The following is a 15,011-nucleotide window of genomic DNA, read 5'->3' on the forward strand; positions in this document are numbered from 1 at the left end:
CACAGGCCAGGCGTATTAAAAACGTTTAGTCAAAAACTGATCGCACTCTTAATCTCCTTTCGCAGCCTGCAAGTTGCTTTCGATGGGTGTGATGGCCATCGTGGGGCCAAGCTCGGGCCCTGGGTCTGCAGCCGTGGGCGCTGCCTGCAAGCGGTCGCGCGTGCCCCACCTTGTCACGCGGGCTCCAGACGGTGGCTTCGGAGAAGGGTCCCTGGACAGCGGCGAAGACGGTGGCGCGGACTCGTCGTCGGTCTCCGTACGTCTGTCTCCGCGACGCGTCCAGCTGGGCTCTGCTCTCAAGAGCTTCCTGGAGCTCAAGGGCTGGACGTCGTTCACTGTCGTCTACGAAGACAGCCTGAGTGAGTACGATTGCTTGCCTCTTTACTTGGTGTACAGCATGTTAAAAGAGGCACGGCTCAGTGCAACAGGTTGTACACGCCTGCGCGTTAGAGTCCGTAAACGACAGAACAAGGAGTCTGTGTCCAGTTACGAGATTTTCAATTGCACCCTTGATCGAGAATTTGAAGGCATAGGTTTGGTTCGTACTTTTACGCTGCTAATAAGATGAAACCACTTGGACTATGTGGTGTTTTTCAGCGCAGGTTTTTTTTCTTATAATAGAATTGCCGTGGTGTGCGGAACAAGGAGCAGGTTATGAAAGAAAAAAAACTGGCAATGGCGCAAGAAACGAGGACACGGAAGGCACACAAATGACAGGACTGACGCCCTGTGTCAGTTCTGTCTTGTGTGTGCCTTCGGTGTCCTCGTTTCTTGAGCCATTACCAGTTTTTTCTTCAAACATGAATCAACTCGTCCAAACGAGAGTTTTACTTGACCAGGATCGTGAAGTTGGGAGGTCGATTATGCAAAATGACTATACGATACCTCTCCTGGGATGTTGTACCTGCAGGTGAGATTGAACAAGGATTTTCTAGTAGGTTATATTGCAGTCAGAGTTTTGAACATACCAGTGTTTTACATAAAAAACCTGGTGTAGGCAGCTTACCCACAGTGGAAGTTCTGTCCAGTTCCCGGCACGCTCTCGCCCTGCTGTTCAGCGCCTCTTGCGCGCCGGGCCACCCCGTGCGACAGAGGGGAGAAGGACGTCGCAGTAACTGACATCCCGACATAGACTTTCGGCATAGGTCAGGCGCAGTCGTGGCATTGTCCAGGCTGGCGAATCTCAGTATCTGCGTTCCGTGCAGCCGGAGCCCCTCCTCCGGTTTATCAAAAGCCCCTCGCATGCGCACCCCGTCTGCTCGCATGCCTTTGTGCTTTCTTTTCGGAGCACTCCCCCTTCCTCCCTTATTTGCACCCCTGAAAGAGGGAATTTGGGTGTAAGAGGCAGCCTCGGCGAGCAGCAGATAACACCGCGCGGTGCTCTACGGCTGCTGCAGCTCATTCCCGGTGGACTCACGGACGCATCTGATGGCAGGCTTCTAAGAGCAGATTCCTAGAGTCTGCTGCTCAGGAAGATGTGGGGTGAAACTCAAGAGCGGCTCACTACGTTAAGTACGCGTATTCACTTCGGCTACAAAATGGGGTAGTAACCATTTCGAACTTGTGCTAGATCTAGCGATAGTGTTGTGCTGCAGCCGACTTACGTCGGTGTAATAAGAAGTCTTGATCGTCGTTTAAACCTAATGCAGCGAATTTGTTAGGAGTCACTATCATTATTCACTCCTCTTCGAATTCTTTCCGTTTGAAAATGCCGACGCGACAGTTATGCAGGCGTCGAACAGCAAAGGGAACGGCACCACGGGGATAGCTTTTTGCTAAATTGTTCTTGTTAAGCAACAGCTTTTGATTTAGCTTATGTCAAACCTAGAATCGGGAACAGAGAGCAGCTGAAGCTCTACAAATGGTACACATCACGTACATTACGCTATGCAGCTTACCCTCTAAAATTACCGTATACTCTAAGGTATGGAGCGCGTTGGGGAACCAGAGTCGCGCACTCCGGCCAGACTTCCTGACACTCTGCATTTCTTTGAACAAGCTCTTCGAATAAATGGTTTAAACCCGGGCATCTTTTGTGCAAAGCTCAAGATCACGTCACCAAAGCACAACGCATGGGCAGGTGAAAGAAATGAGATCTGAAATTTTTTTGAAGCAGTTGAATGAGGAATTTTGGCTGCTATTCGGCTTTTTGTTTAGAAAATGATATTTCCCACAGAGTTTTCCCTGGCGTGTATGCTAAGTACTCTCATGATTCGAGAACAACGTCTACGAAGTATTCTATCAATCACCATAGGCCCATTTTTTAGGCAATTTTCCAACACGTCCAAGAATCGTCCTCGATATCGAAGGGTAACATTCTTGATCTCTTCAGACTCTCCTTTTTTCAATTATATGTGATTTTGATGAGAAATATTCTGTTTTTCTGGAACTTAGTCAAGCTGAGGATAGTTCCTGAAATTTCCTTCTTTCACGGCATATTAGACATTTTAACAAGCCCGCAAGTTTTTCTCGGCGTTTACCTAAGGCGCTTTAAACGCGTAGCATTTTCAGTGCCTCTAGGTTCGAGGCGGGCCTATCAGAAATGTCGCAGTCACTAACTATCAGAAAGACTGTCGCTTTACCTCAACCTTTAGTAGGGACGTCCGATAAAGAAAATAAGTGTGCTGTATAAGCTTATGAAGCGTACGTGAAAACAGTCTGTGCTTTTGCGCACGTGTAAAAAAGTGCGGGCTGGGAATAAAATGTGCAAATCTCACAAAATTTTTCATCGATTTGTGTACCGTGCGAACGCAGAGAGGCACAACACCGAGACAATATTTCTTTTTAAATGGGCATACATTATGGCGTCCGAATATAACCTTAAACGCGAATGCAGCCTGAAAATGAACCAACGGAGCTATGAATTAAGAGATTATAGTGTACGATCATGTTATCTTTATCGCGTCTATCCTTTTATTATCTCCAAGATGTTAATTTTTCCTAGAAAACATGTCTAAACAAAGTGTACATACGGCGGCAAAAAAAATGCCGAAAGAGATATTAAAATACTTTGTTCCTCTGGCGGATGATATTGAAAAGGATACTGTTCTGTGATGTTTGAATAAAGTATTATTTCAGTGTCGGAATACATGGGTTTTGCTCGTAATGCGCCAGTGGAACCAAAAGAAAAGAGATTAATATAGAATGTGGCTGAAAGTTTTGCATAAAATTTTGTAGAAAAAAAAAGGATGTTCCTCACATGCAACATTTCGTCGCTTAGAAACGTGCTGAGTTGATTCCCAGTTTGGCTTCCATTTTAGTGGGGAGAAACGCCAACGCGTCATCCCGCTATTGCGCAAAGCGGGCAGTGGCGTCCAGCCCCTGTGCAAAGCACTTTCAACCGCCTCCAGAGAGAAACTCTCAAATGGCGCCTATCCGACCACGTTACCTCGTTGCCGATTTCGTCCACTTCCACTCGCGAAGTTAATTATGCTGCGAACCCATTTTGCCCTCTTCGGGAGTTTCACACAAACTCACCGCGCTTACAGGCCGAGTGTGAGGAAACTTCTAAGCTGCGGGGAAGAGACCGTGCGCAATTTTATTTTTCTTCGGAATGAAGGTAACTCCATTTAGACATAACGGATGAATTTACTTGGTATGTTTTCAGAGTTTAAGGATTACCATCACGATGGGCTGCGTAGCTGCCTTTTGGGATTTAAATAGCGGCTTGCAGAAATGTTTTTCAGAACGTCGTCTGGCGTCACCATGCTTCAAGCCAGAAAGATTTAAGCTTCCTTCGGTGTTTTATTTTGATATATATGTTATTTTGAATTCCAGCGGAATATCTGCAAGTATGTGCGATACAGTCTGAGCAGGGGGGGGGGGGGGGGGGGTTTGTCATTGCGAAATGTCTTCTTGTTGCTCACTGAGCTGCTGAACTTGTCAGAGGGCAGTGTTCGACGAGGTCTTATTGAGGAGAAAAATAAAGCTGTGCGTTCTGCACTCTTATTATTCTTTGTTTCGCTCATTTCTATTGCTCTAGTGATCGCGGCAGGGTGACATAACTTCATGGAGTCAGAGTAAATCGGGCTTTCTCTTGGTGCTGTTGTGTTAAGCTTTTACGAATGTACGCAGTTTTTACAATAGTTCACTACATGTAGTAAAAGTATTGTAAAACGGCTCTTGTCAGGCAAGAATAAGGCAGTCTATTCACCGTTTTATTTCCCAAACCGCAAGGCAGTGGAAAACTTAAAGCACTAAACGAATGTGAATGTAATGTAGAAAAGGAGCTACAGACAATAGAATTAAGACATACTATGTACAATCGACGGCTATGTTAAAAGCAACGTTCGGGCGCATTTATTCCTAAGGTGACATCACACGCGTTCGTTATGGTCGCGAAGGTGAGAAAAAAAAAGAAGCTAGTGCGAGAGGTAATAAAAGCATTGTGTCTTTCCACGGCCGCATTTAAAACAAAGCGAAACCGAAAGATGACTCAACTGGAAAAAATAAACCGCTCATTACCACTAACGAAGTGATTCTTTGTATTCTCGACCTTCTCCATAAGGCGCTTGCACAATAAAACAGACTGAAAAATGTGACATAGGCCAAGATCTCTCTTAGTTGTGGATGAGTTTGCGTGGGACAGACGGGGTGGATGGCTGAAACAGCAGTTGGCCTTGAAATCTAGAACGACTGTTGAGTTGACGACAGCCCATGTGCTCAACTTTGATATTACAGCTGTAAAGGTAGAAAAACTCTGCCTCTCCCGTAACCGAGAGTAGAATAAGCATGTAATATTTACGTGCATCAGGACGATGCAGAAGCGTACGCTGACATGACGAGACGCAGGCCTGACAAGAATGTATATGCAGCGCGTTCGAATACTCCGCGAGCGTGTATACATCTGCCTGCCAAAGGCGGAAACGTCATGAGCTGCAGGGCCAGCGGCCTGTCTTTTACATGCGTCAGTGTGGGACCGCGGCGCCATCCTTGGGGACGGCGCGGAAGCAGTTTTTCCGCCCAATGCTCTCTCGTCCTGGAGCTCCCCTCTTACTTTAAGCGGCCCTCTCTCAAGAGGACTTAGAGAGTCTCGTTAAATCTCGTAAGGTGCCCGGATGTTCTCGTTTCAGCTCCCGGATGTGTGGAATTCAGTGCCCGGATGTTGGCTCTCGGTCTCGGCGTGACGTCACCACACTGCCGACAACGGGAGCTGAAAGCATTTCATGCTTTAAAGTAACCTTCAAGTCAGGTGAAAACATCGTGCTTTGTCAAGGCAGCACTTAAAGGAAATTTCGACGAAAATGTTAATTGTACAAACGGGAACAGACGTCAACAAAGAAATAATGAAGAAGAAGCACTGACTTTCAGTGCGACTAAACTGTTAATGTAAGCTGCATGAACTTACACGTTGTGTTTGTTGTTCACCCTTTCAACCGTGTTTATATTTGTGCTAAGAGTAAATTTAAAGCAACAACTAACCAGCGGTGCTTCTATACTAGTTTACGGTCGGAAGTGAAAGTGGTGCACACCACACGATCTTCGACGAAACTGCTTCCTACTGCAGTTCCGCGACCGCGCCTGGTGTCGAGATAGCAAACAGGGGGAATATCTCATGTCTATTGGCTTCGATTCGGGACCCTCTTGTTTACTGAACGCGCATAACAAATGACGCTGCGATGCAGTTGACTCGAATGTTGCTCATGGTGCACACCACCTTACCTCCTTACAGATCATTTAAAATTTCTCTGCAAGAATACATGGTGTTCTAAATTAGACACCTCAAAGAAATTTGAAGCAGAAAGGCTACGTAAGCGAACAATTTTTTGTGGAGAATATGTCCAGAAATACCAGAACAACACATAGGTTAAATGATAAAAATGCTTTAAATATCCCCAAAGCTCTTTGTCGGCCAGATGCCAAGCGGGATATATTTGGTATTTCCTCGTTGGGCACCACGTAAGCCATGACGGGGCGCTTGATTCTTATATCAGGAGCATTGGACCTTGTATCTATGTCGTTTACTTTTGTAAGGCAATTTTTGTGCTAATTGTGTCGCTGTCTTTAAGCGCTTCCTGAGCCTTATGGCTTGTAGCCCAAACAAGTCCCCTTAAGATTTATGACTCGTTACCCATGAACCAGGAAAGCACTTGTTAAGGAATCGGATCAGCATAAAAAAGTCGTTTCTCGTCAGGAAGCCAAACATGCTGCGCACAAAGCGAACCATTAACATATAAAAGGGCCAAAATAGTTATCCTAATCGCCATCATCAGCTCGCTTCTATCTACTACTAAATAAGGGCATCCCCCAATGACTTTCCGGTCATCCTATGCTCTACATTATTCATAATCTGTCTTTAATAGTTTTTAATGTCCCAGGGGGACTCAGGTTATGAGTGAATGCGTTGAGGAGGGCTCCGGATAATTTTGACCACCCGGGGTTCTTTAACGTGCACTAGCTTTCTGCCTCCAACGCAATACGACCGCCCCGACCGGGGCCGAACTCGCGTCTCTTGGTTCAGCAGCCAAGTACCATAACCACTAAGCAGCCGATGCGGCTGTTCGAACAAGGCGACGTGGACGAAAGTATTTGTAATAAAGTTTTTCCTAGCATTTTAGACCTAAGATTAGGGCGAAGCCTCCATAACCGGCGTAAAAATGACAAATTCTGGTGTTGAATGTCTTGATGACACACAGCGGTTGACAAACGTCGCAGTAGTGGGCTTCATATTAATTGAGACCCACTGGGGCTCTCTGCGACGCGCTGGCATCGTGTTGCCAAAGGGCGTCTTTTGCGTTCCTCATCCATCAAAACGCGCCCCCTGCAGCCCTTGTGGCTTCCTGGTCTCAACCGGGTGCAGTTCGTACAGGTTTCAATGGCTGTAGAGTTGTAGTTAACTGGCAGTTAGAAAAAGTACTTCAAATGTCTGAGAATAAATTTTATTTCTTGATTGACGTTGAGTTCAAAGAAGTTTCGAATATATGGACCCCTTTTTGAGAGGTTATCTTGTCACTGCTGCCCTGTCGTACCACCGGCAGATATTCCACAAGCAATCTGTGCTGTCTAGGAATCTTCGTAAAGCCTCTCACTTCTCTCGCTCTACTTATGGGTGAACGCCAGCTTGAGATTCTGCTGAAAAACAAAAGCGGCTGCAGTTGCCAAATATAGAAGAATGGGGGTGACCAAGCTCACTCGCTCTTCGAATGTAAGTGTAAAAGTCTAAAGCAAAAGAAAGGAAACGTGAACAACTAAAAGAAGAAAAATATAATTTACGCAGGGTCTCTCTGCTCACGTTTCTGCAAAGCGATAAACTTGTCGCGCGAATCCTCCACACCCATTCTTTTGCTGTAGCCCTTGTCATCGGGCTCCCGAACAACACACGTCCGCGCCTGGATAGTCGCAGCCGCCACTCGCGTTCTGCGCCGACTGCTGTGGCACGTGCTCGGCGGCAGGCGGTCCTGTCCTTATGCGCCTTTTGCACACGAAGGCGCAGCAGGGCGGCAACTACACCAAAGAGAAAACAATGAAAGAGGAATGCTTTGTTGACCCATTCTCTTTGTTCCTTTTCTCACTCCCGCCGCTCCTTTGTTCTCTTCTCCTCTCCCCGCCGCCTTTCCCGCCTGTTCCTATCTCTCCCACTGCTTTCTTTCCTTTCTGAGTAAACCTCACTCACTTTGTGCAGAGGAGGGGGTATGGAAACAGTGCGCGGAAGGTCAACCAGGGCTGGGGAGATAATCGCCCAACAACACACAATGGATTCTATTGCATACAGCACCGTTGACACAACAATTCTCCTTCGCTTCTAGCTTACAGCATTCCCAGAAAGGAGCGGCGTTCTAGCCCAGTTCGAGCGAAGAGTATAGAGAAGCTTAGCAAGTATTCTTATGGTATTCTACTTCCGCACGCATTCCCGTTTCCGAGCAGTATCAGCGACAAAGGTTCGCACGTTGTGCCTAACGGTACGCCCAATTTGACTAAGCCCGGCTAAGTCGCCATTGTTGAGCGGAGGTTATTTATTTACTTCACATCCGACCCACTATTTCCCTCTCTTGGCCAACTCCTGTCGTCCCCCTGTGCTTTTGTAACGGCACTCTCCGACCGACAAGCAGTCTGTGGCTGGCGAAACTATTGTCAGAGCTCGGAGCCCAGATCGCGGCAAGACAATACTCGCAGCCGCAAACAATACAAAAACAAACGACGCGCAATGGACGCGGGCGTGGATGGCCCTCCGCATTCTGCCCGTGGGCTCAGTCGTGCCGCTGCCCCTATCTTGCTTTGAATGGGAAGCAGGTTCGTGGCGCTTCTTCTGACATTGTTGTTTTTGTCGCAGTGGTTGCAATCCTGGAGCTTCCTTCTAGCATTGTTGGTTGGCGGATGGGGAGAGTCATCCCTGCTATCTACTTCCGAGATTGTGTGTGTGCCAACGTCTTGAGTATTTGTTCTCTGCTGGTAGCGCATAGGAACACGTTGTATTCGGCGTTTATGTTGTATATTACTGCCATTATTGACGCGGGATAATCTTCTATCTAGATGGTGGTGATGTTTCATGCAGGCCGGTAGAAACCTATTGTTGAACTCTGTTTCAGAATTCTTGATTTTTTTTTCATGGGTGTTAGTGTTGCAGGCAGCGCGCATATTTCTCTTCTGGCTTTACTACTTGATTAAAATAACGACAAAAAATAACAATGCTACAGGCTGAATGGCTGTGAGAGCAAAAGAAAATTGGACTAAAAACCCGCGCTATGCCTTATAAATTGTTGTTATAATTTGTTGTTTGTTTTTGTATAGGAGGGCAGGCCTTAGTCAGGTGTTATTTAACGCCTTTTGCCTGCTCGTCCTTGGTTTACGTATGCATTGTAAACCAAAAATGAACCAATAAAAAAAATACGTTCGGCGAGAGCTGCCACGTTGTTGTTGTTGTGCCCTTGGAGAGCTTGAAGTCTCTTCATTTTCTGTTCCTTCTTCGCCTCTTTTTATCTTCTTTCGCTCTTTCTTGTTCTTTCACTTTTTCTTTATATTCTTCTTCTCTATCTTCTTCATTCTTCACTTTTTTCTATCTCTTCTCTGCCCTGGGTTGGCTTTGCTTCTGTGTTCTTCTTAGCTTCTTTCTATTTGTTTCTCGTTCAGCTTCGTTTCTGTCTGCTTCTTCTTATTCTAGTTATTTCTCTTTTCTTCTCTCTGTTAGCTTTGTTTGGCTTGACTTGCGAATTTTCACGACAATTCCAACTGGTTGCAATAAAGCGACCACTCTGGCTAGTGTCCCTGCAGGAGATCCCGCCGTAAATGAGAAGTGCTTTTGTTGCGGATTCAATAATGATAGCGGAGCAGAGCGGCAGAATGTGTACGAAATAGACAAGTGTGCGCTGATAGCGCAGCGCTAAAACATGTAGCTCAAAAAATGTGAGATGTAATGCACATCAGGGGCATACCCTCACACTTTTCAGTTCTGTTTTATTCATTTCGCGCTGTGATTCGGTTCAGATCAATCCCAAGATAGCAATGCAAGGGCAATCATCATTTTTTCTTTCATGTATTTCGAAATGTTCTCTCTTGTTTTTTAGGTTGTGGACAAGATCATATGAATATATATATATATATTAAGAAGAAGATTAAGAAGTTTGCGGGGATACAGTGGCGGCAACTGACAAAGGACAGGGTTAATTGGAGAGACATGGGAGAGGCCTTTGCCCTGCAGTGGGTGTAGTCAGGCTGATGATGATGATATATATATATATATATATATATATATATATATATATATATATATATATAAATATATATATAAATTTTCTGTGCCCACTAAGGAAGAGTTCGAATGCTTCAAGCTGAGACCCCAGCCAGAAACCTGTTGGAACAATCACCATACATTATATAGTGTGTTTTGACGTATAACTGATAATATTGTTGCGTTGAGCTTCAGTGTTATGCTACGCTACGGCGCAGGCCAGGTGCTCGGTACACCTGGAAGTGCATAAGCAGGCACTCATCTGAATTTTCTTTATATAGCAAGAATTGTCTCACCCTCTAACAGCAACGAGCGCCTTGTCACTTGTTACAAATACAGATAGCAGTTGAAAGATGACGGCGCTACTTACTGACAACTTGAAGAGTTTCCAAGGCTCACAATTTAAGCTGAGAGCAATTCCAAGAAGCACATGCGTGAGGAATCGAAGATAAGTACGCATACAATCTACGCAGACCCTATGGGGCATTCTTTCGCAAACTGCGACTGTATATTTATTTATTACATATAAATTCAAGACCCGTAGACAAAACAGAAGGTATTGGTGAGACTATTACAATATTTGCTGCACACAAGACAAAAATGAAACTGACTGAAACTTTGAACGGCGATCTTGAAATTAGTGACATCAGAAATGGAGGCCTTGGAGGCGGAGACTCTTTCAGTGGGCTGACAATCGTCCCATTTCGGCGACCGACTTTTGCCGATTTCTTGAACGCATCGTTTGCAAATGTAATCTTGTGACGTGTGCTACCCTGAACTCCGTATTTGTATGGCGTTCAGAATCAAAGCAGCAGCTTCAGAGAGATTCTGCTTATTGAAATGCTGCGGAAATTAATAACGTAATGATTTCATCAGAGCTATATCATATTTCAATCAATTGGAGCCGCACTGGGAAGGGAATATTTTGATGAGAGAAATATAGTGCTAAAGATGGTTGTGCGATATTCAGGCATGACTGCTGAAACTGCTGCTCAGTTAAAAGAAGGAGGCGAAGCGCAATTTAATAAAACTTATGGCATAAATAAGAACTAAGAGTGACCAAGGCAATAACACTTACAGTCATGCGTTGACGTTGCAAACGCCGGCATAGGAGAAGACGGGGAAAATCGCTAGATACAGGCAAGTTTTTAGTTTGACTTATTGTTGTTCATTTTGACGTGTTGCCAGGGAACCAGCCGTCCACCGTTCTTTTCTCCTACTTCCGAGATCCTACTAATCTGCCACTGCAGCCATAAAACACGCTCTCACCGGTGCATTAGGCTAATCTCTGTGCTAGACGTACGCGCCAGTCACGCTGAAAGAAAAGCTACCCCTCCTTTCGCGAAGACCGGACGGCGCATCCCCCCTGACGTTGGCAGGGGCGAATATCGCCAGCCTCATTTTCCTTGATGCTATTCAATATGCGCGCCTAATCTTTCTGTAGACGGCTGGCAGTGAGAAATTGCGACATCCATCCGGGATATCTGGTACGCTTATCTTGACTTCTGTAGAAGGAAAAGTATGTGATTTATTCGAGTATTTTACTTACTTTCTATCTTAAAAATGGAAAACTAACTTTTACTCTCCTTATTTCGAGAATTTTGTTTGCTTGATTGCCGCGGAAAATTAACATAGAAAGGAGAGGGGTTACATTATTTCTTGTTTTAATCACGAAACTATTTTTCTCAAACCCCGGCCTCCCTTCCTTGTAGTTCAAGTAAGCGTTTCTGTCCATAGTATTGTACCTGACCATGAATATCAGTTGCAGCGAGAGAGCTGTTTTTGCTATTAGGGTGGTGCAAGACTAAACAGATGCCCTTTAATTTGGATTGGACACACTGCGCATGAATGACTTGACATAGGAAAGGTGCTTTCCGAAGCCCTGTATTTCATACATTACTAAATGAACGCTCTACCCTGCTCTCTACCACTCCCAGTTTTTCTGAGCCAACTTCTGTAATTACCTCCACACCATTTAAGGGGAAGTGCCTGCTCAGTGGAAGGTGTGCTTTACCTTAGCACTTATGACAGTTTTAAGCTTCTATTCCTGATAGCTGATAATGTATTATATTCTCGCTGTCGCCTGATTTGTATGTGAGGCTTTTTTCTCATCCTATTTGTTTAAGTGCACCTTCCTCGTACGTATCACAGATTTTCTCCGTTCATGAGAGCCTCCTATTCATTTACTCTTAGCCAGATATTCTTACTGTCTCGGAATGGCAACCTGATGCGCCATGTTGCCCACGAAAGAAGATCGCATGCCGCGATCGAGTTCAGCACTCTGAATGTCCTGTTCCGCCCGCGTCCTCTACAGTGTCCACTCTCGTGTGTATGCTTTCCCTTCTAAATCCGTGCAGCCTACGAAAACACCGGCATGATTACGGCTAATGAGGGCCCGGCTTCACGTAATACTGGTGTCTGATTTGACGGTACTTTAGCCTTCTCCTCTTTATCATTGCAACCAGCCAGGTGGTGAGAGGTCCGACAGGCTTGCAGTGCCTTCTAGAAAAATAAGCTTCGTGGATTCGGCCCGAGTTTAACATGACATCAGTTGTCGGTTCCCAGGCGCTGCACCGCTTTCTTGAACGAGTCTATGGCGAGAACATTCTGCGTGGCATCCAGTGCTGCTCCAGTTTCTTCCATTGTTGAGAAGAAAAAGAAGCCATGTGTAGCTTGGCTGCTTCGTTCCCCGCTCTTTTCATGTCCGTGTCCCACTCTGAATGTACTGTCGTGTCCCCGCCACTGTCGCTGATGCCAGTGGCTTCAGAGCGCGCAGACCCTTGTGCTCTTCCAATTGTCCCGCATCCCTCGGAACGCCGTCTTTTGTACTCGAGGTGGTGCAAGCGTGGGCAAAGCTGAACTTTTCCTTGCTCGTTTTTGATGAGGTTCGGTTTCTTCTCTTGGTACCAGTTCTGTCTTCGTGTTCTGCAGTGATTTCATTTTGGTAGGCACTAGTCTTATCGGCACTGCCAGTGCAATGCAAGGAAGGAGTGTACTGCATGTTTGTGGTGGCGTCTCTCCCAGAGGAGAGCCTAACAGCTGAAAGCGTCGTTATTTTTATTAGAGAGCAAGTTCATCCAATGCCATTGATTTCAAAATAACGTACCGTGTGTATGCAGAGAAAATGTTGATTAAAAGCACAATTTAATATATGAAGCTCTTTCTGAGTGCTGTCCATAAATTGAAGTTTTGATAGCCAAAGTTTCGTCACCTCCACGAAGAAATGAAACAATTAACATGAAATACGTATTATTTCCATCGATTCATTGATTACTGCGATATGTCTCGTCAAGAGAGAAGCGTATTTATACTTTGCAATTTAAACGGCGGTAGCACTTGCATGGGAGCTGCCTAAAATAAGATCAGTCACTTAAAAAGTTTGGAAACTTTAATATTATGTATCGGCTCCTGGAGCACTCCTTGTCAGGTTATCGGAGTGCAAAAAGGGCCTTCGAAATTAAACACAACTTTTCAAAAAATAATAATGACTCCAACACTCTCAGATAGTGCGTGTGATCTGTAAAGTTAGTATTCTGGCTGTTTGAATACCTCGACAAACTTTTTGTAGGGGGAGAGGGGGTGGTTGGGTTTGCATCCACACACTAAACGCCTTTCTTGTAAGCTGGCCGAATTTGAATAATATACTTGCCGTGGCGTTTTTCAGCTGGCCACACATTTCGACTCTGGGTGCTCCAAAATTTGGCTAATACGGATGATTTAGCAAGTGTTGGCTGCTTCTCCCTGGATGTTGAACGAAATTACGCTCGCGCTGCTCAGCAGCGCGTTACGTTGAAGCAGGCAGTGTCCTTAAGCCGAGAGTTCTACGTTGTGGCCTTCAGATAGGAGGATGAAGATGGCTTTTGGAGAAAACTGGGCATGCTGCATTGGTGGCTATTTCTTCCCTACGCATGTAGTGCTCCACAACAACTCGTTCGCAAAACAATGTTTTTCCCAGCTTTCTCCTCGATTGCTGAGTACGAAGTTTTAGCTGAGGAAGTGTATGTATGTGACCACCCTCTTGATTGTTTTAATGCAAAAGCACTACTACAGACGTACCAACCCCGATGAAGAATCTTGTGGTCCTGTCTCGTGCTCGGAACTAAGCTGAACTTACCCGAACTTACTCGATTGAGCTTACTAGGGTAAGCTCGGGTTATTTCGGAGTAGCGTCGCGCTAGCCGCCGTCAATGAGAGGAAGCTTGGGTAAACTGGAAGGAGCATCAAGCAAGCTGCAGCCTATGGGAGAAAGCTCCGGTAAGTTCGCACGATCCCTACCGGTGGCTGTAATAGAAACAGCCACCTACCAGTGCAGTGGCGCATCGCCTAACCGCTGCGCCACTGCGCTGGTAGTGGTGTGAGGATTCGCCGCCGTCTAAGTGTCAAGTGGAGAATGACGAATTCTGCACACATGGGCATTAACCCACTAAAGCTTAAGTGCCCCCTCTTGTTCAACAATGAACACCTGCTTTCGCGCATGTACTCGTTTTGATTACCTTAAACCCCTACCACTTTTTTGTCGCTTGTGTTTGGTGTAATTAAACACATGATTCATACCCTGCGACCACTCTCGCCAACAGTTTGACCTGGGCAGCATGCAAACTGCGAAAATATTCTCTGCAGTCAGCAAGACTTGAATTTTAAAGTATTTCAATTTACTCTTATCTTACAGCCACCAAGTTGAGAAGTAGAACATCGCGAAAAACACGGCGTGCTGATCTGACTCTGTAGTTCATAAAAGAGGGAATTTTCTGCACTGCAACTCGCCGACTTTCTTTTCCGGTGTCTTCTACTGCGAAAGAGAGGTTCCGCTTTAATTGCTTCTAGTGCCACTAATTTAAATGCCACACCGCATTGTCTTTTCGCGATAAATTTGCTCGACCTTTAGCGCTTAGTTCTCCAACAAAGGAATAATAAACGCTTGCTCCTTCGCGCCTGTTCCTAATTAAGCTATCATCTTTTAAGTGCTATTGTGTAGGCGGGTAGCGTTTAGTGCAATGACAGCTGTCGCCCACTCCTCTAAACAAAAGGATCGCTTTTGGAAAGTGAGGGAAATGGGCTGTGCATTAATATTTTAACCCACGTTTTATGCTTTCAATTTACGCTGATTGGGAGGCTCGAATAAAGGATACACTGGGTTTGACTTTTTCAATTCCGACATATAAGTCTTTCATTTCGGCTTCCTCTTCCAAACTTTCTTTTTTATTTCCCTCGCCGGAACAGTTAAACCTTTGTGTTTTATATAAGCCTCTCCAGTTATGAAGAAAATAATAAATGGTCGATTTTATTATACAAAACAGCTCCGAATACATCGAGCGTAGAAAAAGTAATACAAATGTGCCGAACTGAA

The 15,011-nt window shown here is 45.3% G+C and overlaps 1 protein-coding gene across 1 annotated transcript in view; it reads left to right on the top strand.

Moving 5' to 3' along the window:
* The window catches only part of LOC149359399 (glutamate receptor ionotropic, kainate 2-like), a 228,886-nt gene that overhangs the window by 137,832 nt on the left and 76,043 nt on the right, over positions 1–15,011 (top strand). The window contains exon 3 of the mRNA XM_089571616.1: positions 66–359. Within this exon, the coding sequence (XP_089427742.1) occupies positions 66–359 (294 nt within the window). The remainder of the gene's footprint in view (positions 1–65; positions 360–15,011) is intronic.

The sequence above is a fragment of the Amblyomma mixtum genome, chromosome 2 (assembly GCF_055824585.1).
Source record: "Amblyomma mixtum isolate Tamu chromosome 2, ASM5582458v1, whole genome shotgun sequence".
NCBI classification, from domain to species: Eukaryota; Metazoa; Arthropoda; class Arachnida; order Ixodida; family Ixodidae; genus Amblyomma; species Amblyomma mixtum.